The 23,401-nt window shown below is 45.1% G+C and overlaps 3 protein-coding genes and 1 long non-coding RNA gene across 11 annotated transcripts in view; 3 read left to right on the top strand and 1 right to left on the bottom strand.

The window, feature by feature from the left end:
- CREB1 (cAMP responsive element binding protein 1) overlaps positions 1–3,678 on the top strand; it is a 44,235-nt gene extending 40,557 nt beyond the window's left edge. For 3 of the 5 annotated variants that reach the window (XR_007708474.1, XR_007708473.1, XR_007708470.1), the window contains one exon: positions 337–2,343. The gene's annotated coding sequence lies outside the window, so the exon portion shown is untranslated. Of the gene's footprint in view, positions 1–336; positions 2,398–3,619 lie in introns of those variants that run through there. The other 2 variants (XR_007708471.1, XR_007708472.1) reach the window with 2 other exon arrangements.
- METTL21A (methyltransferase 21A, HSPA lysine) lies at positions 2,484–5,848 on the bottom strand. Of its 2 annotated transcripts, XM_035568318.2 has the most exons (4): positions 5,557–5,848; positions 5,297–5,408; positions 4,170–4,298; positions 2,484–2,680 (listed from the first exon to the last, which is right to left on the bottom strand). In XM_035568318.2, exons 1-4 carry the CDS (start codon positions 5,695–5,697, stop codon positions 2,616–2,618), a joined length of 447 nt encoding a protein of 148 aa, XP_035424211.1. In that variant the 5' UTR covers positions 5,698–5,848; the 3' UTR covers positions 2,484–2,615. The 2 variants fall into 2 exon arrangements, with proteins under 2 accessions (XP_035424211.1, XP_035424200.1); XM_035568307.2 differs by lacking the exon at positions 2,484–2,680 and having other exon boundaries at positions 3,827–4,298.
- Positions 5,849–5,923: 75 nt separating this feature from the next.
- Positions 5,924–12,076, top strand: LOC118259072 (uncharacterized). Its single transcript, XR_004781963.2, has 4 exons — positions 5,924–6,061; positions 6,146–6,276; positions 8,027–8,167; positions 11,462–12,076. It is a non-coding gene; the product is annotated as an uncharacterized LOC118259072 (long non-coding RNA).
- Positions 12,077–12,847: 771 nt separating this feature from the next.
- The window catches only part of CCNYL1 (cyclin Y like 1), a 35,415-nt gene continuing 24,861 nt past the window's right edge, over positions 12,848–23,401 (top strand). For all 3 annotated transcript variants that reach the window (XM_035536811.2, XM_035536810.2, XM_035536809.2), the window contains exon 1: positions 12,848–13,100. In XM_035536811.2, the coding sequence (XP_035392704.1) occupies positions 12,863–13,100 (238 nt within the window). In that variant the 5' untranslated portion in view covers positions 12,848–12,862. The remainder of the gene's footprint in view (positions 13,101–23,401) is intronic.

The raw sequence follows: 23,401 nt of genomic DNA, 5'->3' as shown, positions 1-23,401 counted from the left end.
TGGCTGGGATTTTGTAGTTTTCACAACTAAGCATTTGCATAATGTCATTCCTATACTTGTTCACAAAATCCACATCTCAGTAATGAAGGAGAATCAAACAGGGATTAGTCCGTAAGATAAAAATGCAGTTTGTCTTGAATTTCACACTGAAAGAATCAGGCAATGCAGGTCCCTCTGCAGTCAGTAGGTCATCTGGTAAAGCTGATTCTTGTGATACTGCACCTCGAAACTCTTTGTCCGTAAAACAGAGCTGAATATCATAGTCCATGTCTTTATATTAATTGAATACCACTTCAGTTTTGCAATGACACTTCAGAAAAGTTTGTTTTCTCACAGCATGACATGTTTCAGGAATGACTGCAGAAACTCACATCACGTTCACATCTATCCAATCACTTTCCTGTGCCTTGGATCCTCTCCCTGGGGGTGAGTATTCTTTCTCTTGCGAGACTATTTATGCACTGCCTCACTACTCACGGACTGATACACAAACAGGTCCTCCCTCCAGGTGAGTTCACATCGTGTCACAAAACAGGACTGATGTAGTGGAACCACCCAAAAGAGAATCATGACAATTTCTCTAGTTCTAGGATGAACACAGTGACAGAAGGTGCTTGGGCAGGGTGTTAGCATAAATGCCGTACAGCTGCTGAAGCATTAATGTGCATCATCTTGTTCTGCATCAGAAGCTCACCTGGGACTGATCGGTCAGGACACCAGAGTTTGCTTCCACCTCAGGCTTGCAGGTGTCCTTGCAGAGAGGTGCTCTCAGTGCTTGCTCACTGGGCAGTTACACCTGTCCTACTTCTGTCCTACATGTCTGGTGTGGTTCACACCCAGCATTTGCCTGAAGCTATGTGTAATGGGAATATAAAAAAGCTGTGTAGCCTGGCTTGGGACAGCAGAAGGCACTGCTCACTGGCTAGTGAAGAAGGGTGTGAGCACTACCGAACAGGAGTGGGACGTAGGTTTCAGATGAGTTGTTCTCGCAGGTGGTGTCTGCCACTGAACACTGTAGCTTAAAAAGCAACCAGAACTGACGTGCTTGTGGTGGCGGCCTAACAGCAGTATTCCCATCCTCCCTTTTTCATTCTCTCTCCTGGCTCACCCCACAGCTCGCCTTTCCTCAGATTGCTAGTTAACACTGGCAAAGGGGATCCCTGCCCTTGTATTGCTGCATCAACTCACGTGCTTTACTTCCTTCTGTTGTGAAGGGGCAGAGGGCACCTAAGAAGACATTGTCCTGTTCTGCCCTGCTGTAGCTTGCCGGCCTCACCCAATGCAAAAAGAGGGTCTGCAGGCATCAGGGGACTGCTATGGGAGGGAGAGGAGGCAAGCTCTGCTTGGTCTGCCTAGATTTGGGTCTCATCTCCTGAATCTAAAGGAGTGCCTGCACCCCAGCGGTGGTCAGAAGACAAGGTGTCCCCTTCAGGGGGTGCCACTTTGTACTTGGAGCTCACTGGGTGGGGAGGGGCCACCAAAATCTCTGCTCTGCAGCTCAGGGCAAGGCACTCGCCTGAACTGCCAGCTTCTGTCTCATGCTGTGCTCCACAGGTATTTACTTATGAGCAGCAGCATTTCTTCAGCAGTGCCTTCGAACATACTCCCTTGGCTTTGCAGAGCTCCTGTGCAACAGCAGCACTGCAGAAGTCAGGCCTGGTCTCTTCTGCCACATTCCTGCTCTCAGAAGCTACAGGTTGTAACAGCAGCTCTAGGAAAACATGCTGTGAGCTGCTAAACATTAGGAAGTGATACAGTGAAACTGATCAGTTTTAAAAATGCAGACCTACTGTCAAAGCAAGGCCTGGAGCAAAACCCCCTTCTGAACAGCACATAGGTTGTTACACTAGGCTTTCTTCTGTGCTGTTTAGGCTTTTTAAGCAGGTTCCTACTAAGGCAACAGTGTAAGCTGCAGCCTTTTGCGAGAGCTGAGCATGGCTAGGTAGCAGATCTTCCCCATGGGCCAAGTCACGTGCACACCCAGGCACAAGAACCAGCCCTCCGCTTTCTGCCAGCTCCAGCCCCAGGGGAAGCTAAAATATGCAGTGACCACAGGCAAGCTAAGAGAGAAGGAAGCACCGGTGGGGAGGAAAAGGAAGAGGAGTGGTGAGAACTTAGTCACATTCCAAAAACTATACAGAAACAGAATGGGGAGGGCTTGTAATTTTTTTCCCAAACATTGTTCACTCAGTTGATAGGACAGAAAATGCTATGTCCGGCACATCAAAACTCATTCTGTGTTCTGTTTTTAATTAAAGCTGCTGTCCTCCTTCCCTCAAAGGACTTAAACTCTGGTTTCAGACTGCAGATTCCCAGCAAGCTGTGTAAGTACTGTTTTAGTGACACCATGTGGCTTCTAAACAGACCATTGTAAGCAAGTGTTTTACAAAACATCCACCCTCAGGCTGAGTTCAGAGCCAAGCAGAAAACTTCAGCTGAAAACAGCTGACAGACTCTCCAGTGATGAAACAAGACCTTTGGGCCTCATTGATCGGAGCTGTAATGACAAATGTGTCATTTCCAGATTACAGTCTACCTGTCATTTCTGGACCACAGACCCTCTGCACCTTTTCCAGTTGGGAAGTTTGATAGAAGCAGAGGAGATAAAGAGCTTGTTACATCCATGGCCCAAAGCAGCTGCTGCCTTTTGCTGTTGTCAGTGCCAAAGACGTGCATGAACCTGAAGAAAAAGGAAAAAAAAATTCTAGGCCACTGCTTTCACTAGTTTCCTGCTTCCACCATTAGAAAGAGATGGAAATCTGCTCGTGGTGTGATTCAGATTCCAAGCTGCACCTATCATGTAGGTTTACGGGATAAACACACAGGTATTTCCAAAAGCTTAAGATAAAAAATCAGTTACTTAAAACAGTATCTGTGTACCAGAAGCATGCCAAAATCTAGATGTCTCAAGCCTCAAGCTCCCCAGTAGTAGAAGAACACATTCCCCCCGACTATAAAGATTTTACAGCAGCATTTTCCTCTCCTAAATAACTGCTCTCAGAGACAGTGACCCATAAAACAAATTGAGGTAGAAAGTAAAAAGTGGTACTCTGAGAGTCAAGGACTGGTATTTAAAAAGCAGTTTGAGTCTCCTTGTTTTACTTGCCCTGCTGGCACACACATGTTTCTATCTGCTCAGAGTTTCTATCTGCTTAATCCGTGTGAGGGACAGTTAGATTGTTAGGGACAACCCAGGAACCAGGACTGCTTCAGTACCGCAGGCCTGTACCTTCAGTACCGCGTCCACACTCGCAAGTCAGATATAATCACCTCTAATTTCCAAGTTGGCTTACTCTGCAATGTTGATCCTTCCCCTCTACTGACCCACCCCTTGTTTCCCTGTGCCTCTTCAGTTCAGCAGTGGCAGCAATAGAGTAACTTTATAGCATCTGCTTTTGTTGGTTTTGCCTTTTGAATGGCTTCTTTTACTGCAACTTTAAAGGTGCAGAAGGTTTGAAGAGTTAAGCATTTGGAGCTGCAGTCTTAGTTTATATTTCTTCCATATTACTTTACTTTTCTAAAGCTGAAATTATAAGGAGGAAAAATCCCACTTTATCTATTCTAATCCCCAATCTAAGTTTCCCACAGAAGTTAAGTGTCATTTGATTTTAAACAACAGGTCTTTTTATGACATTTTTCACGCATGGAGACTTCTGCAGCTTAAATCAGCTTCAGAAATTACATTTGATAGTCAGTGGAAGACCTTATATATTTGTTATTAAGGAATGAAGCAGAAATTCAACAAGCAGAAGGTAAGTACAATCCTTGCTGTGTCACACCAAGCGGAAGAAGATGGTGAAATAACACAACCTCTGCAATTATATGCTTAGGAACAATTGTATTTAATAGAAACTAGGAGAGGTTTGAACAGGATCAGTGGCTTATTAACAAAGTATAGAGTCAAAAGTCATCCTTGTGACTGTGCCTCTGTGCTTTGTAGATATGAATGTCCTTACTGGAATCATAATGGACCTCATATACAGAGAAATGGCCTTTCAGCATCTTCAAGAAGTTGTTATCCCGTTCATAGCGGATACGACAGGAAAGAAGAATCACAGTTTGCTCTGAGCATAGATGCTCTAATGTCTGAAGCAGTTCCCCAAAAGTTTCTTCCAGATAAATGATGTCTGCACCCAAGACGAAGTCAAACGCTCCTGGAGGGAAGTTACCTAGGTCTTTTCCCCACGTCAGTTCCTTCACCACAGCTCTTGGATGGAGTTCAGAAGGTAAGTTAGCCTGTACGTTTGACTCCAGGAACTCCAGTGCTGCTTCCCTGTCTGTGATGGTAACACGAGCACCTAGGTGGTACAAGAGTTTGTCTCAGGTTAATGTCTGTAAACACAGCATTTGGAATACAATGCTCTAAGTCAAAAAGCCTCCTTAGTTCCTGTTAAACGCTATTAATTCCCCTAAGCTGTTTGATTAAAAACAAAAGAACAAAACAAGCAGAAAGCCCGCTGTCTCTACACATCCTATTCTTCATCAGTCACTTAAGAATATAGAGTATTTTTCACACGAAGGCTGTCGGATTAAACAAAGAAAGTGCTCTGGAGCTTTTTCTCAGTGCATGAAAGTAGTTACTTTCTGCCTTTCCATAGGTGACAACAAAGTTAAAGGGATTGCTACAATTAACCTGCCCTGATTCCTTACTTGTTCTGTTGAAGACAGGCAGCTAGAAAACATATTTCACAGGTCAGATGAAATTTATCCCTGTGAGATTTAGCAGTTTCACAAAATGTAGTCATGCCACTGTTTTTATTATTTCAATCAGCACCTTCCACAGTCACTAGAGCTTTGAATTACAAAGATAGTCTGGGACAGTTAGCACAAATTTAACATAGTACCCAGTCCTTGCCTCAGCCACGGATCCCAGGTAAATCATTTCTTCAGACCTTGGTTTCCCTGTTTGCAAGACAGGCTAACAAGGCTCATACAAGCACAGAGTGATTTCTGTCTGTAGCTTCATCTGTGCTGCATTTTAGGACAAGTGGAAGACAGAAAGTACAGCTCTCGCTCCCTGGGGGAAGACAGCTGCAGAACTCAGTGCTGCGGAGCTGACTACCATGGTAACAGGCGTCAAGGGTCCCACCATAAAGTAAACTGCAGTGGCACCATCGCCACAATAAATAATGCAACAGGCTCTGAAGTCTAACAAGAAAGGAAGATGACTCAGGTAGGATAAATCCCAGTTCACATAGGTGGCTTTGGTATTAACTTCTGTACCAGGCATGTAGATGTAAAAGTGGCAGTTTTACTACAGTTGTAAATTGCTTAAAGCAAACAAATGAACCCTTACCCAGCAGCGTGGCCACTATTCCCAGCAATCCGGTCCCAGCTCCCAGCTCAATCACAGACCGATCTCTGAGATCGATGCTTCCCATCTCCAAATACGTGCACAGGACGACAGCCTAAGCCAGGAGACAAGGCCAATCAAGCACAGGGCTCGTTTCAGTCACACTGAATCACTGCATTTCTGATTTACACAAGGGGAGAAGGTTATGGGAAGAGCCAGGCGTATCAGCTCTGGCAGAGCAGCGCCGCCCGGCCCGTACCTACCGCGTCCCACACCACGGCCGCCACGCCGAGCCGCTGCCAGTCCTGCCGCAGGCGCACGGTGCGCCCCGCGAAGCGGTACGTGGCCCACGGGCTGCGCAGGCCCTGCAGGCCCCAGCCCTCCGCGTAGGGCACCAGCGCCATCCCGGCGGCCTCCCGCGGGGCACCGGGAAGGTGCCGGGGGAAGGCCTCAGCGAGAGCCCCGCTCCCGGCCCGGCCTCCCGCCGCCGCTCCCCCGTCGCAGGCCCCGGGCGCCTGAGGCGGGGCGCGGCCTGGCGGCGGGGCTCGGAGCGCCAGCAGCGGGCTCGGGGCTGGGTGTAGGAGTCCCACAACGGGCGGGGGGGGGAGGGAAAGAAAAAAGGAAAAAAAAAAATGAGGGCGGAAATGGAAAACACGAAAGAAGGAGGCGGGGGGGGGACCCCAGTGAGCATCTAAGTGGTACCAGTTTGCTTGGGAGTGAGGAGGCTGGTGGGCTTCTCTTTTTGACTCCTAGGTGCTATACAAAAAGGTAAGAGATGCCAAATGCTCTGTGAGGCACTGTCTGCTGCCACTGTTGCCTCTCTGTGGCTTCAGCTTACTTCTTCTGTTTCAGGGTTTTGAGGTAGTTGCCATAAAGGAAACAGATTTGTCCAGACTCCCAGCCTCATCCCCCACTGCCAGCTCTGTGAACATGGCCCCCGCAAGTACTCATCACCAACCTGGAAGCAGTCCTTCAATAACCAGGTAACCATCTCAGAAACACATCTCCTTTTGTGCATCTGGCCAGAATATTGACCATGGCAGTAAAGCCAGAGTTGCTCTCAAGTGGGAGTGTGGTGCTCACACTCCTTGTGCATGGGTTTCTCTTCACCTTTGGCTCCGTTTAATCTTGTTTTGGCAAAACAACACAGTGCTCCTCTCCTTTGTCTGTCTTCATACCCAGTTACTTGAACTTGCTCCAAAGCCTGCTAAAGGCCATGGGAGGGCTGGGGAATCATCCTGGCAGCACTTGCACTCCAGCTCTCTAGAAGCAGTGCTGCAGGTATTCAACCCACAGGCACAGGAGCTCCAGACATGTTCCTCAGCCCCTGCAAGGAGCCAGACCTTGTGTGCAGAGGGCTGCAAGAAAAATGCCTGGGGGAGTGGGGCCGCGGAGCAGCATGGCTTCCCTGTGTCCATCTCCAGTTGTTGTGTGGCTCAGCAGCTCTTTGTGTCACCACCAGAAAGAAGGGTTAGGCCAGCCGTCAAAGTTGGGGAGCATAACCAGCTCCAGAAAAAAAAAAAAAAAAAAAAAAACACTTTCCCACAGGAAGCAGTGAATCTGGCTGGCAGACGAAAGCAAATGTGGTTACATGTGAAAGACATTGATTTCGACTGAATGGCTCAAGATTCATGAACACCTTTGTGGAAGAGCATTACAGGCTGCGCAGGGGTAGCAGGAACCAAAGCTTGTTTTTAGGGTTCTGTTACTGTAGGGGAATGAAAACCAGTATTTCATTTGCCCAAAACCAGTTCATACTTGTCTTATGGCAACTCATACTTCTTCTCATAAGCATGCCAGAGCAGGTGCGATGATTCAGCTTACTGTGGTTTTATGTCCTAAAGTGCTGGTCCTTTGCCACTGCTTCTGCTTTTCAGAGTTTGAAGTTCCTTGTGCTATTATCTCGATTTTTTTTTAATTATTTATATAGGCAATGTGGGAAAAGCTATGAGAATGATTACACTTGAAATAAGAACTCTGCTTGGATGAGTTTTTGATTCACTTACTTACACTGTGCTTAAACTACACCATCAGGCAAATGGAGGGAAACTCCCAAATGGCATGCATCTTTTGCCTTCACCTCCTAAATCCCATGCCAGCCTTGGGATCTCCAGCCTAGGAGATATGGATGTGTGCAGCAGGGCTCCAGTGCTCCTCATTGCCTCCTTCCCCCACACCACCCCCAGCAGTTTTCTTCCCCTGCGGTATTTTGGAAGACCTAGAATCTGGCCAAATAGTAACTAGAGTGAAAGGAGGCTGTACATGAAAATGTACACGTCTGTTCTCAAAGACAATAAGGTAGTGAATGTTTTTTTCTCAAGAATGTGTTTTTGTAAGACAAATATCCCTGAATATCTTTGGAGATCAGCAGGTTCTCTAGCAATCCTGCTCTGGTTCCCAGAAGTATTTTCCCTTCTTCCCTGCTAATGTTTCTTTGGCACTGACTTCCATGAGCCTTAGACAGAAGGTCAGGAATTACTTTCCAGATTAGAACTGGATAGTGAAGCTATTAAAAGGCAATCAAGTGCACTAAAAGCTCAGAAAGAGCCTTAAATTTAACTTTTTCCCTCTACAAATCTATTTCCTAAGTTACAATACCCAAGTATTATAGTGGCAGAGAAAGAAATGTGTTTTTTTCCACCCTTCCTGACAGTAAAATGATAAGGAAAATGAAACAACAAAGAATTTTAGGCCTAAAACAATTGTCCAGAACTGAAATGCTTTTTCTCCCAGCAGGGCGAGAGCTTAGCACAACGATAAAGTTGCAAGAACGTACCTTGGTTCATCTTTTTAAAACTGCAGAAGGCAAGACAGACACCTAAGCAGCAGATAAACTTTCGAAGTAGGAAACAGCTCATTTTATGGAAAGCAAGGGTGAGTTAAAGGAAAAAGAAACACTGATTTAAGTCCGTTCTTATCTCACTCAACTACTTAATAGAACAAAGGCATAATGTGTCCAACTGTAAGTAAATCGTGCTACCTCAGATGCCAATAAGCTGCTTTGGGTAATTTAAAAAAGCGTTTAAGAGCAGCGGTCCTTGTAATACTCAGAAGATCAAAGAATCAAGTAGATGAGTTGGAAACGAGTGCAAATTATTTTGAAGCCATACTAATATACCTCCCTTATTGAAATTTTCTCTTTACTGCTCAATATTTAAAATCCTCCCTTAGAAGTGAATGCAACAGTTCTTGTGATGGCTCTGCAGACACTGCATGTACCACATTACCATCCCCAATGTGGGGAAAATACTGCATCCATCTCACAGTCTCTGGTTACCAAGGCAAAGGCAGGTATAAATAGAAGCAATCTATTTTTTTTTAACTCTGTATCTGGAAACCTGTGTTGTTGATAACCCTTTGACAGCAACGCCTTATCCCAAATGGTTCTGTTGTACAAAAGGCTAGCAGTAACTATTTGTGTGGAAACTTCTGGTCATACATGTCTAATCCTCTCCTTTCTAAATAAATATCATCTATGTCTGGTTGTCATTCCACTGAAAAACAAAAGCTGTCTTTGAAGGAAAGTTTTGACAAATGTCTATTTTGCTAAGAACTTTCATCAGCCAACGAAAACTAGCAAACACAAGGCACGGAGGAAAACTCGCAAAAGAAAGTGGTCTTTCTCCTTAACTGTCACCATAAGTGGCCATTCAAATGACTAGCAGTGAAATGGTTAACAACTTTTACATTTAAATCTTCACCAGGAGCTTCCAGATTCTCTACACCACTGAGATAGATGGGGTGGTGAACTGCTTTTTGTTAAATGAAAAGGGCGTAAACCAGAGATTAATTTGGCTCATCACTGCTTGCAGTTACAGAGTTAAGACAGCCTCAGCTTGAACTGATCTGGATCATCTTTGAAACCAACAGGGTGAATTAAAACTGAAAACTTAAAGTTTCTGCAGAAACTGACAGGTTATCTGTAGACATTATAACTTGATGGTTCAGCAAGATCACTGAAAAATGTTAAATATCAAAATAATGTAAGGTATCATCCACTGTCATTTTCTTTATACATAGAGTTACATTAAACAATGGAAGTAATGAGAAAAAATACAAAGATGTATTTCATAAGCAAATGAGCTGAAATGCAGGAAGTTTCTGGGGCCTCTGAAGAAGGAATAGTTCCCATCCGTAGTATTGCATTCACGCCTTAAACCTCACATCTTGATAAACTGTCAGACATAATCACCATGTTTATTAAAATCTCTTGCTACAGAAAAATCACTTAGCTTTTAGTGGAATTATGTGACTGATCTCTCAAATGCCTTGCAGTTCTGAAAGCTGACATTATTCTGAAGTTTTAATTAAGCAACAAAAAGCAAAATGAGCCAGATCTTCCTTTCCATAAGTAACAACTGCACTTCATTTGCTGGAAACCTCCTCTTACAAATGTGCTTGTGGATGCTCACAGATCTGCAGCCTCATGCAGGTCTCTGCTAGCCAGACTTCCAGGCCATAGGGTGCCACGTGTTGGGCCGTGTGACAGGAGCACGCCTCACCCACCGGAGCATGAGTGACGTGTGAGTGGCCATCAGTGTGCACACGGGTGGCTTTTGGGCAGCACTGGGCCCTCCGGTGCCCTCCTCCTCCTGCAGCTTCTGTGCTCATTGCAGCCGGCTGATGGCCACACACCGGGCTGACGTGTGGCTGGCATGTGGGATGCTGGGGCAGGGAAAATGCTCCAAAAAATACCCTTTTGTCGAGTCTGAATACGGATCTAAAGGCTGAATTTTAGGTCCCCAAATTTCTGATGAGTTCTATAGGTGCAGTGTTATGTAATTGGAGGGGAAATTACAGTGCAAGCAGTGTACTGTATTTAAAAGTAGTTAACAACAACTAATTAAAAACAATTTAAAACCAGTATTTGTCTATATATAGGCAAACAGCCACTAGACATTCATAGAGATGCAGGAGCATTTGCCTCAATGCAATGGTTACTCTTTTTAAACCAAGCAGAAACCAAGTTTAAGAAAAATGTGGGATTTGTTTGTTTGTTTGTTTAATTCATGATGATACTAGCAGCTTTTCTCCACTGTTTAGAACCAAAATCCTTCAGACAATGGAGAAAAGCAACAGTCAAGTCTAAGCAATTTCATGTACCTTAGACCTTGCAGGAAGGGTTTCTGCGGGCCTCTTTCCAGGCTTTGGTGGCCCAGGGTGGAATTAAACCTTTAGAAGTTTACCCTAAATAAACTTACTGCAGGGCTTACTCATGCAATTTGCCTCTTCTGAATGAAGTCACACATCCATGTTAATGTTTGTGTTAAAATACTGGAAAGCGTTTTCCTTTTCCTGGTAGGAAAACTGTATACATGACCTGCAGTAACAGCTACTTCTAACGCTTGGCTCATCAAAATAGTTGTTCGATCAGCTCTCTGCCCAGCAGCACACAAAGTACAGCTTTGTAGGCTTTGCTCTTGACTTCAGCACATCTCAAATTCTCTTTTCAGGTATTGAAGTCTCCATTAACTCTACCAGCTGCAATTTGTTCTCCTTAGCCTTTGATAACTACAAAGCTAATTTTATTTTTTCTTAAGACAAAATAACGGTAGGATCAGAAAAGAAAAGCTCAGGTCAAAAAACGTTCACTCCCGTATGTTTGTTCTATTGGTATCACTGCAGTGACCCAGATGTTCGCACGCTAGGAAAGAAACCCCTGCACTGCCTGTAATGACATCTTGGATTGCTGCAGAGACAAAAGTACAAATTTAATCAATGACACCGGTGCTGCAGTCTGTCTTTATGCTACAAAGCACAGCCTCCCAGCCCCGGCTTGCTGGGTAGTGGTGAATACATGCTAGCCAAGAATACTTCAGGAGGTGATTTTAAAACTGAAAATTTAGGGCTACTAAAAACCCACCCTGTGTATTCTGAACAACCTCGCCAGTTACTTTTTATTCAAGTCCTCAAGGAAGCATTGGATCTATTTCCCTAACTACTGTTTTGCTTCTTTTTTTTTCCCTTAAATGGCCATGGTCTTATGTTACGTGTCAGCTTCAGAAGACAATCATGCCTGCAATATTTTTGTCCTGTCAGCTGGTAGTGGATTTCAAAACAGGATGCCTATTTTTCCCCCCATTATTTGCAACAGTGAGACACAGAAGCCTGAGCTTTTGTTTTCAGTTGGTTATACAGGTTCAACCTGGTGATTCATTCTTCCTGCAGCTATGTTTCCAGGAAAAGACAATGTCGTGGCCCTTCTCCAAGTTATCCACAGACTGCTTGAGAGTCAGATCAGAATGCACCCCTTCTCTGCAGCCGAGACACTTTCTAAGAAGGGATAAATGGATGAAAACACGTCGCAAAGCTGGTGTTACCTCCCCACAGGCAAGGAGACACAGCCTTGGAAAAGCATACGCAGCACTATATCAAGGTGAAGATAAGAGCACAATTGAGAGGATTTAAACTTATTGGCCCTGTGAAGCACAACCAAGCTTTTGCAAAGAGCTGGTCTCCGTTTCTGGGACTGATGCTGAGCGTGAAGCTGGATGGCTTAAGGAAAATCCTGCAGTTTCCTTGCAGTCTCTTCAGGAGACTCTCAGGGCTCGCTGCAGTTTGTGTGGGCAAAAGCAAGCCTGCAGATTTTGGAGTTTCTCAAGGGTCGTTATGCAGACAGGAGCTGGTAGCGGTGGCTTCAGGTGTCTCCTTTCAAGGACAAAGCTCCTCATGGGTGAAGGGAGGCATGGCTGTGCGTGGTGAATCAAGGGGCCAGAGAGCTACGCGGCTATGACCTCAAGCGCTGAGCTTTCCGAGAAGTTAAATAAAAACGCACCACACCAATCTACTGCCAAGCCATCCTTGTAGGGAAGGCCTGAGGCGGGAAACGTGAAGACCTGTCCGGGAGATGGGGCCGTCCTTTGGACACGGGCAGGCAGCGGCTCCCGGGTGGGGAGCCGACGGGCCAGGAAGGGGACAGAGCTGTGAGCCCACGAGCCGCAACACGGCTGGTAGGGCTGATGCGTGTGCTGCCAGGCCTGGCAGCCCTCGTTCATTGCGCACCCTGCAGAGAATTACCCGCGCCGCTGAGGGCTCAAAGGCCCTGCGGGCAGCCCCCGCCGCCATCATGCGCCGGCGGCACGCGTGCTCGCGGGGCGGGGCGGGGCCGGGGGGCGGGGCGAGGGACGAGGGGCGGGGCTTGGCCCGGGGGCAGGGGAGACGGGGCCAGGAAGGGCGCGGCGCCGGCCCGGTGACGACTCCCGCGCCCATTGGCGGGGCGGCGTCACGCGGCGGCCGATTGGGCGGGAGCGAGGCGGGGCCGCCCCCCCCCCCCCCCCTTGCCCCTCTCCCCTCCCCGTGCCGGGGGCAGGCGGCCGCTCGCGCGAGGGCCGTTGGTGGCCGCGCTCAGGGGGCGGCGGCGGGGGGGGCTCGCGCGCGCGGCCCCGCCCGCCCCAACGGCCGCGCGTGACCGGCGCTGAGGCGCTGAGCCCCGCCCCGCCCCGCCGTCCCCGCCCCGCCCCGCCGGTCCCTCCTCCTGCCGCCCGTCCCTCCCCAGCCCGGCGCCTCGGCTGCCCCCGCCCCATCCCGGCAGCCGCGCAGCCGGGGCCCGGCGGGGGAGCTCGGAGCCCCATGGGCAACACCGTCACCTGCTGTGTGTCGCCGGACGCCAGCCCCAAGCTCGGCCGGGCCCGCGGCGGCGGCGGCGGCGGGGCAGCGGCGGGGCCCGACCGCTGGGCGGACGCGTACCAGGCGGCGGCGGGCGGCGGCGGCTCGGCGGCGGCGGCGGCGGAGGCCGACTCGGGGGACTCGGATCCCGGCGGCGGCGGCCCCCACCTCCAGCACATCAGCGACCGGGAGTTCCCGGATGGTGAGCGGCGGCGCGGGCCGGTGCCCGGGGCGGGGGGGTGTGGGAGGGAGCCGGGAGGGGGCCGCTTTGTCCCGGCCGTGCCCCCCCGGCCCCCCGCGCTGTCACCGCGCCCCGGGGCTGCCCCGCCGCAACGCCTCCGCCCGGGGCTCGGCGCTCGGGGCCCTCCCTCCCTGCCCGCCCAGCGCCCCCGGGGCACGGCCCGGCCCGGCCGCCGGCGAGGCGCCCCCGGCCGCGGGGGGAGGCCGGCCTCCAGCGCCGTGCTCGGCGGGAGCTGCGGCGTTCCCAGGCTGTGCCGGGCGGGAGGAAGGAAGAGGGTGTGTGGGGAGCGAGGGCACGGCGAGCACGGCGCTGTGTGCCTGACATCACCGGGAGCTCGGAGCCCAGCCCTGCGGGGTGGGCTGCTCAGCCGGAGCTGCCTGGCACCGAGGTTCCTCCTCATGCCACCCTCCGTGCCCTCAGCCTGCTCTCCTTCAGCTGAAAGAGAAGTGTTGCCGTGCAGACCCCTTCCGATCAGACCTGGAGTGCGGGTGTCGCAAAGGCTCGCTCCCCAGCATAACTCCTCTTCAGACGTGCTTGCAGGTTTGTGCCATGGCAGAGTTACTGAGACAACAGGTTAGGGGTGCTCCTGTCTGCCTGTCAGCTCACGTGGTTCTGCAGGCATACGGCATAGTGGAAGAGCTCATGGTATTCAAAACTTTCTCTAATTAAGTGCTTTGCTATTCCTCTTTGTAATTATAACCACACCTACATGAAGTATATTCAGCTGGAAAAATAAATAGCCTGACATCTTTAGTGTAGGGTGCATACAATAACAATCATTACTGGCCCTCCGTGCTCATATCGAGCTTGTGAACAAGTTTTTGGTGGTGGTAGAGAAACTGGCTGCATAACGGTGAGGAAACCTTCAGAAATGGAGTTATTAAACTTGCGTGGTTCTGCACAGCCCTGTATGGTGCAGCTGTTACAGAAATGAGATGGAACAGTCAGCTCCCTAGGTCTCCTTTGAGACAGCTGTGCAATACAGCAGAAGAAATTTTATTTGCCGTTTAGGAGAAATAAAACTTTATTCTTGCGAGAAGATATTGCAGAAACGTCTGAACTCTTCCATGCTCATTAAATGAGAAGGAACTAAACTCTCTAAATGTTCTAATAAGCCAAGCAAAAATGCCTAAGCTAAATAAGTCTGCTCAGGAATAAGCGTTGTATTTGATTGACTCCTTAGTATGTGATCATGTCAGCAGTGCTAAATAATTAGGCTTAATTTTGATCTCATCCAAATGTCAGAATTGGCCTCGAAGTAGAGAAGTACTAATTTATTTATTTACTTTAATTTGCAGACATGAGTAAAAGTGTATAGGCCAGGAATAAGGTAGTGGCTGTTCATCGCAAACTTTAGTTTTGTGGCTATGGGAACTTTGATTTTGAGGATGGAGGTAATCCTAAATTTAGCACTGATAGTATGTGTGTTAGATGGTTTTAAAGATCACTTTTACTGTGGTGTGAGGTTCCCAACTGCATGGTCTCAGAAGTAGATCTTGCTGCAAGTGATGAATGCTGTTTGTCCAGTGTTTTCTGACTGATGTGACTGTTTAGGGCTGTAAAAAGTATCAGAGTTTGATATGTTTACGAAAATACAATTCTGTTTGTTGACCGTTAGATATAAAGTATCTCGTGTCTGTGATTTGAACATATTAAAGCGCTAACCAAATAGAATTAAGTAATCAACTTCATTACATAAAACGTTATTTGTGAAGAGTCTGAAATGAAGTGTTACAAAACAGACATTGTAATGAATTTGTCAGCGATACTGCTATCTGTTTAAGACCTTCTATGAAAATGTTAAATCTGTAAACGCAGCACTTACACATACCAGGTACCTATGCTTATCCCTCTTAACTCTAGGATATAAAAGCTGTCAGCATACCAAACCATGCAGGCAGCCTACACGTTTCTGTGCTGCTGGCTCCTACAGAACATGAGTTTGTTGCTGTAGCGGTAGGTAGTCCAGCAGTTTAATTTGAAGGATAATATTACTTCTATAATTTTTTTTTTTAGTGTATAATATGATGGTTAGCTAAGATAAGCCAGTTTTGTAGTAAAAGAAGCCTCAGAGCCAACTAACTGGCCTTTTGTTGTGTCCTTTGGAGAAAAATAAAAAGCTACAGGGGAAAAGAAATCAATATAATCTTGACTATTTCTGTTTCGTGATGCACAGTTCTAGGAGTTCCTAAGAGCACAGCTAAATATATCAGAAAACTTGCATCCAAATGTCATGGAGACTTAATTCCTTAAATGTCTGTCTTTAAAGTTTGTTGTTCCTAAATCTCTGAATCCTTTTCCACTTGTTTTGCTAGAATTGAATGTGTTGGTTATCAGGAATGCAGAATTTACCAGCTGAGTTTTGGTTTTATTTTTTTGGTATTGTTTTGTCTCATTTTTTTGGAGTAAGTGGAACGTGGTCCTCACAGGTCTGCACTCTTAAATGGGGATTATTCTGATGCTTCTCCAGCTTACTGCTTAATAGGCATTGTATTTCATAAGCATTACTTTATGGACGTTTATTTTGGGGAAGAAAAGGACAAATATACTGTGTGAAATACAGTAAGTAAATACAGTGTATAAATCTGAAATACTTAAGTTACGTCTCATTGCTAAAAATATAGAAGTAACTGCTGTCGAAAATTGGAAATAGAATGCTTATCCAAAGTACTCCTCAGGGGATGGAGTAGGGTTTATGGTGGTCAGCCGGCTCCAGAAGGTTTCCAGTCAGAACTGCTTAGATTGTCTATGTCAAAGCAGAATTAAACAAGAAAGGTTATGAGGTGGTATTTATATAAGACAAAAAAGGAAGGGTAAGTGGGAGGGAGATAAAACATACTGTGAAACTGAAAATGTAATGCTTCAACAAAAGTTGATTCAAATGGGAATAGACTGTTGGTTCCGCTGCTAAGAGAATTTAAAGGATGACTTTGTATTTTATTGTTATCAAGATCCTGAGCTATATCCTATTCCATGCAGATTTTTTTCTGAATGAGAAATAAGCCTGCATTTATGGTTTGATACTCTAAGCCAAGCTGCATTAAGTAAATGGAGCAAACACAATTTGGAAAACTGATAGTTTCTTCTAAATAGGTTCATGCCTTCTGTTAATGTTCGATATCAAAAGCTAAAAGCAAAAGCTAAAGCTGCTAGTTGATTGTTCAGCCGAGCATTAAGTGTTCATTCCTTCTGTGCGCAAGCAGCAGTCCAAAGCAGTTGGAGTTGACCAAGAAGGCTTTCCTGCTTAGTTTTACAATCAGCAGCTCTTTGATCTTAACGTTGTGTTTGGGTTGTGTTGTGCTGATTACTGTTTTTTTCCAAACAAGTGTCTGATAAACTTTATTTTAGGGATTTATTATTTTTTCCTGTGTTTTTTTTTCTGGTTATTTTGTGGAGAACTTCATGCAGTTGACGTTTTCTTGCCAGATTCCTGTGTTTAAACATAGATCTAGTTTTTCATAAATTCTTTAATTCTTTGATAAAGCTAGAAGAAGGCCTCACTTGGCAGGCTTTTCTCATTTGTACTTGAAAATATTATCTCATTTCAGCACTGCTGTTTGCTGAGTGCAGCAGTTTGATCAGGGGCATGCCTGATTCCATGAACCAAGTGGAGGATTGCTGACCTACTGATCTGTTGGGACACAATCATGCGGTACCTTCCCCTGAAGACCTGGGGGCTAGAGAATGAAGGGAAAAGAGGATCAGGAATGAGAGGGAAAAGCAAATGGGATCAGGAGAGGTGCTGAGTGGGACAAGATAATTGCCTGGAGGCTAGATGGGAAAACAAGTGTAAGGGGGCATTTGAGAGGAGAGTTAATAGAGAATAAAGTGAGATTTACCTGAACAGGCTCAGACTAGTGCCTAGCATAACTCTTACAAGCACCCATGAACTTGCTTTTCCTTTGTTTTTTTTTAAACTACCTCTGGCTCTCCAGAAGCTGTGCTGCACTGAAAGGGGCAAGCTTCAAGTTGCCTACATGCCAGACTTACTAAACAGTGCTGGAGATGAAGAGAGATTTGAATATATTGATTATCTGTGATCTGATTTCACCAATAAGTTGTCTGTAAACCTCCTTGCAGAAGGTGTAAGTTCTGTTCGTGTGTTCATCTCTTTTATAATGTCAGCTTGCTTAAAGCATATAGATGTTGTTTTTTTAAAAAATCCTGCTTTAATTGTTACTAAGGTTGTTTTTCTTTCTTTTTTTTTTTTTAAAAAAAAAAAAAAGAACACTTTGATGCAAGGAATCAGCTTCTTCCTGTGCTGAAAACTGCTGGCATCAGAGACTTAACCATCTTGTGTTGTCTCTTGTGGCTCTGTTCAGTTGTGTGCTTAGATTCATATGAAACTGGGGATGGAAGCCAGTAGATATATTTGTCCCTGTTATTCCTGCTCCCCTTTTCCCCATATAAACTGAGACTTTTTATGTAACTCTCTCTCCTTTCCCAAGAAATATCAACATCCCTTTCCTACCGCTGACTAGGAATTAACTAGGTATTTGCAGCAGTTACAAATAGTGTGGGGTCTTGACAAATGAGAAAGAATTGACTCTCTTACGAGCCTGAAACACCTTTCACCTTGTTGGCTTAAGATGCCTAATGCCTTATGAAATGACCTGAAAAGTGCACATAGTGGGAGTGATGGGATTGGCAAGTCCTTCAGAAGCAGTGCTGAAATTGCCCTATACATTTGGGAATAGAAGAAAACATTGCCATACTATCATGTCTGTATTTCTGTTGTTATGGGTGGATATTGCTGATGGCTAAGCAGTCTATGCTGACTGTCTCCTCTGTCTCCACCAAATCTCGTAGATTTCTGTAACTAGCAAGTTTATGTAAGCCTTAGGTTTTTAAGAATCACTGATACGGAATGCATATACAGGAAGCATATGTGGAGGGAAACAGGTTTGTTTTGGTGTCTTTCTTCAGACTTACAGTACAGCAGCTATTATAACTCAGATTCCCATAAAATGGGGAATATGTGAGGGTTTCAATGAAACTTACGGAGTTAAGGAAACTGAATTCGTTTTCATGTCAACTTTTTTTTTTTTTTTTTCAAATTACTATGTTTCCATGTAACTTATCTCTAGGATCCTCTCCTCTTCTGGCTTTCTTTATGAGACTTGCTGTTTTTCCTCCTACCTGTTGGGGTAGATGCTGTAGAGCACCAGAAGTTTTGTAGCTAGAAGTATCTGTTCTCTCCAGTGTGCTCAGTGTGCTGAGCTTGTACTGAGATGGTGACTAACAGGGGAACTAACTCTTGCATGAGCCAACAAAAAGCAAAAAATGACTCCTCCCAAATTCATATCACACATTAAATTAAGGCTTCCAACAATCATCTTCCACATGTAGGAAGAAGGAGGAAATTACTGAGAGTGGTAGGAGGAAAGCACTACCAAACATTAAGAACCAAGACCTTGGATCTGCAAATCCTTGAAACAAACTAATCTTGAGACTTCTAAATCTTACTGTTTTGTCTTTGTTACAGTTAGAGTTCAAATGTGCACTCTTACTTCACTTGCTATGAAAATCATGTTTTCAGAAGAGAACTTTGAATTGTTTCCACTTGAAGGGATGAAAGAAGATACAACTGTGCTTAAATAGTTCTGCTGTTTTTTCAAATGGGTAGTGAAGCCAGATGAATAAAACTGAAAATCCCACTTGCAGGTGATGCAGGTGTCAGGGTTACTTCCACAGCTGATACAAAAATCCCACTATCAACCTGATAGCATTCTGCAGTGCCTGATGAACTTTGTGTGTATAGCACAGCTTTGCCTGTGGAATTCCGAAAGGATCTTCAGTCATTACAGTAATCAAACATAGTTGGGTTTTGATTTTTTTTTGTTGTTGTTGTTTTACAGTGTGAAAAGTAACACTGGCTTGTCATCAATCATGTCAGACTTGGATAATAAACTGCTGAATGCCAGTTTCTTTCAAAGCCAAAAAAAGCTTTACTCTAAAACCATTGGACATGTTTTGTATACAGATAGTCATTGTTCTTTTATTGAACAAAATGCAGGTAAGCTGAGAATCCACAAAGCCACTGTAAAGAGTGACTGTGTTTGAGCTTGTGCCTAAAATGGCACAAAAGATGTGATGAAACCCTGTTAACTTTAATAAAAGCCCAGACTTCATGTGAAGCTTGAATTAATGCATCCATGTCAGCAGTTTGAAGAGGAGAAAAACGTTACATGCCACCTGATGGACTGGCATGAGACACCTAACACACAGTACAGCGCGTCGTAGTTGTGTTGCCTGTAGACACTAGGTGATACAGGGATTTCTGATACTCGTCTGATTTCCTTTTTGAGCCATGTCTTTTGAGAAGGAAGGCAGCGTGCATGCAAAATGTTGGTGCAGGGAAAGCTTTCCTTAAACTTATTGGCATGGATTTATGAGTGAAAGTTTGGTTGATCTTGCTTCAATGTGTAATGTGTAGAAAATTTTATTGTTTTAATGTGTAGAAAAATTTTGACTTAGAGCAGAACTCCACAGCTCTAATTTTTTTTTTTCCCTATCTTATCATGGTAGTGAATTGTGATCCATGTAAAAGTCTATATGGGCAGTGAGAAGTGGGCAGCGTGGAAGTAGTTCTTTCTCCTTGGCTTTGTTAGTGGTTCTACATTGGATGTAGTCCAGAAACGCCTTTCTAACAAAATGTTAGCAACTTTTAAGATTTTTACTTGTGAACTACTGTTTTCCTTCTACTTCCAATATACACTCCTACAGACAGGTAGTTTCCTTCCTTCTCACTGGTGCTGTCTTCACCGTGGAATTTTGGGTGCTCCTGGCATCCTTCTGCTCTGCCTAGTTAAAATGTGTGTACGTGATTGTAACACTTGCAGGTACACAACATGGAAGCCTAATTTCCTTGAGTCCAGAAGCAGTAGGTACTGTGTAGAGTGGAATAGATCTCTTACCATGTTTCCCTGACAGGGCCTGTGACCAGTGTAATAGGATCGTGCTGGAGTTGGCTGCAGGGGCTGGCCAAAGCAGTGTGGATCCTCCTGCAGTTTAAGAAATGCAAAAGTCATGATCCTTAGAAATAAGCAACTAACAACAGGGGTGGTTAGCCTCTGGAACCTGTTGCCCAGAGGAGCTGTGAAGTCTGCATCTGTGGAGCTTTTCAAAACCTGATGGGCTTGGGCCTGGGCAGCCTGCTGTAGCTGTAGGGGAGGAGAGCTGGACTAGCCGACCTCAAGAGGTCCCTGCCAACCTCAACCACTCTGTCACTCTGTGAACAAACATCAACTGTGTAGGTTGTTTTTGGTTGCTTTTCTTAAATAAACAGTTGGTTTCCTCTGGGCAGTAGAGAGTTAGGAGTGTTTTTAAAGGACCTGTGTATAGGAAAGTATTAGTTAAGATTATGTCCTCACCAAGATTTTCCCTCAAAATAGATTTCCTGTCTTAGAGCTGGTTGTGCTTAAAAGCACTGTTACACCACAAATCTAGTCCTTTATGTATTCAAATTTGCTTGTTTAGTTACTAAAACAGTGAGTTTTTTATATTTTGAGTACCTCCTGTTATGGAAGAGAGAGATTTTCTTGAAGATGAATAAACGAGATGAAAATGCTTTAATTCTGCCCAAATCTGGGAAAGAAGCCACCTGTGGAAAGTTGAAAAGATAGATTAAGCTGTGTGTCACTGAGGACATAACAGGAGAAGGCAAATGGAAGCAACCTTTGTGTGCTTGGTTCTATGGCATGTTCTGTGTGGTTGGTGCAGAGTAAACAAAGCAGGTTGGATTTAGAAACCAGAATTATAATTTGGTAGGTAAATTGTTGGGAATAGAGTAACATAATTTTAAAGGACAAATTACTTTATGTGAAGTTATTGTTAGGAATAACAGGCTATGTGAAATGGATGGGCAAATTTGTTGGTCTGATTTGGTTTAATTCTTAAATCTTTATTGTGAGTTAAGTGACTCCCATATTTTATGCACTGTTAGGTGATGAAATAAGGGAAGCTCAACTGTTAATCAAAACTAGCAACCCACTGAGCAAGGGAAGAAACTCAATTTACAGCAGAGATGGTTTTATGATTTAATGCTTTAAATATGTGCTCTATCAAAATGTTACTGCTGTCTAGTGAAGCAGAGGATGGGGATAAAACTGTCACAGGAAATACAATATTTTAGTGTCCAAAAGTAGTGAAATCTTTGAAGGGCTGCTACTTAGTAACAGTGACATCTTTGATTGTCAGCTTTATTCAGGAGATAATGTAAGTAACATGATGCAGTATGTAAAATGTGCTCTTCATAGTTAGAAATCACCTGTGGAGGTGTGTAAGACAGTAGACAAGGAGTTAGCTTTATAAATTCCTAAAACCCACACGCATTCTTATGTGACATAGATGAGTAAAATCTTCATGCAGATTTCGTGTCAAGGAAAGGACATAAGAACTTGAGCTAAAAACGGAGATTTCCTCTCACAAGCAATGCGATCTGCCCTGGGGGGGCTGTATGTCCTTATCTGTGTGCAGCAGCAGGGGTAGCTGAGATTGTCTGGAGGGCAAGCAAACTGCAGTGATCTTTTAAAACGAGGATGGTGAGAGAGGGAAGAGAGTTCTGGCTTCTCTGGGCTCTAATTGGAGAGAGAGGGGTTGATCTGACAGGGCTGGTAGTACCCTGAAGCTGGGGGAAAGGCTACTTTTGATATGCAGTTTTTGGAGAGGTGGAGGGCAACATTTCTGTGCCACTCCCACAGACTGCATGTCTGGTGGGAATCTTCCCTTCTTACCTCGGTGTCACGAAGTGTGAGGTTCCGATGGAAAATGTTTGACTTCTGATGAGTTGGTAGCCATTAAAACAGTGTTTTGGAGTTTTTTCTTGCCTTTTAGCATCATCTTGTTGCTTCTGTCACTTCTGTCATTCCTGTTTCTGCATGCTTTAATTTCCACTTATTTCTGTTCATCCCATGGCATGCCACTCTTCCCCTTCTATTTTCAGTTAGCTACCTGTGAAGCCTGAGTGTTCTGTCATATGTCTTCCGATGCAGCTCCTAAACAAGACTTATCCTTATTTTCAAGCTAGGTATCTTGGTTTGGGATTTTTAAGTGCTACCAAGATGAAGTATTAGGAGTTATGGTTGGATGTGAGTCAAATTGGTTGCAGGTGGATTAATCTCTTTGGCTTTTCTTTTGCTGTGTTTCCTGTTGCATTTTGCCTCTTCTCACATCCTTGTTTGCCTCTTGCCTTATGTTTCCTTTATCAATCGTATTACCGTTCCTTTTTGGTGTTTCATGAGCAAAACGGGCAGTTTGGGAAGAGCAAACCATGTGACAATTTTTCCATTGCTTGGAGAAAAGCATTGTCCAGGGAGAACAGTAAAGCAAGGAGGGTTAAAATTCTCTGGCTGCATAGAAGGGGGAAGCTACGGGCAGGCAGTCTACAAAATGCATCTCTCTCTCTTCACAGTCTCATGCAAGACAGATCAGCTGTGCTGTTTCTGTTAATGTCACATTATTTTGGTTTAAGAAGCCTGGTTACAGTTGGTCCAGATCACATTATAGTGTTTTGTACCAGGAACTGCACAGCGTGTTCTGGAGTTCATTAGTACCATAACTATCTGGTTGTATGATGTTGTGGGTTTGGTGTGCTGTGTGTGCTGATACACCTAACGTTGTCCAGCAGAAAGCATCCTGTGCCCAGCAGAACCACTGTGGAACTGGAACCAGTGCAGTCTACTTTCCTTTCACTGCTGTTCCTCTCTTCACATGTGTGTCTGCTTAGGTTCAGGAAGGCACACTTTCCTTGTGTGACAGTGTCAATATGCTGTCCCTTGATACATCCTACAGTGCCGCCTGTCATAGACCCTTCTTGTGCAGGGTGAAAATTGGTTATATTTGCAGGTGTTTTTCTTGTAGTGTTTTTTGCCTTAGACCTGACTTCTAAAATCTAAGAAGGATGGATGTAAGGACTGGCAAAGCACAAGAAGAAAGCTTTATCAAGAAATGTCATTTCAAAGTGAATCCAGACCTCAGGGAAATCAGCGTTTTAACTGTATTTTTCTGTGGGGTGAAAGAGGATGGGTGCTATTTAACTCTTACTGTCTCTTTCCTGAAAAAAAAAACACTGTCCTCTGTAACGTTTACCAGTGACCTGGAGGAGACAATGGAGTACACCCAAATGGCAGGTGACACCCTACCGAGCAACAGTCAATATGCTGGAGGCTGCTTATTCAGAGAGACCTGAGTAGGCTGGAGGACAACAGGAACCTTATGGAATTGAGGAAGGAGAAATGCAGTTGTGTTAGGAGTTACCATGT

The sequence above is a fragment of the Cygnus atratus genome, chromosome 6 (assembly GCF_013377495.2).
Source record: "Cygnus atratus isolate AKBS03 ecotype Queensland, Australia chromosome 6, CAtr_DNAZoo_HiC_assembly, whole genome shotgun sequence".
Taxonomy (NCBI): domain Eukaryota; kingdom Metazoa; phylum Chordata; class Aves; order Anseriformes; family Anatidae; genus Cygnus; species Cygnus atratus.
The sequence above is the reverse complement of the archived record's forward strand: the minus strand, read 5'-3'. Positions and strand labels throughout refer to the sequence as shown.

What these genes read in the sequence shown, in the direction of transcription:
- METTL21A (XM_035568307.2), bottom strand. Translation starts at nt 5,697, where the DNA reads ATGGCGCTGGTGCCCTACGCGGAGGGCTGGGGCCTGCAGGGCCTGCGC. An exon ending in CGGCCGTGGTGTGGGACGCG is followed by an intron (nt 5,409 to 5,556) that starts GTAGGTACGGGC and finishes CTCCTGGCTTAG; the next exon opens with GCTGTCGTCCTGTGCACGTA. An exon ending in AATAGTGGCCACGCTGCTGG is followed by an intron (nt 4,299 to 5,296) that starts GTAAGGGTTCAT and finishes TGTACCACCTAG; the next exon opens with GTGCTCGTGTTACCATCACA.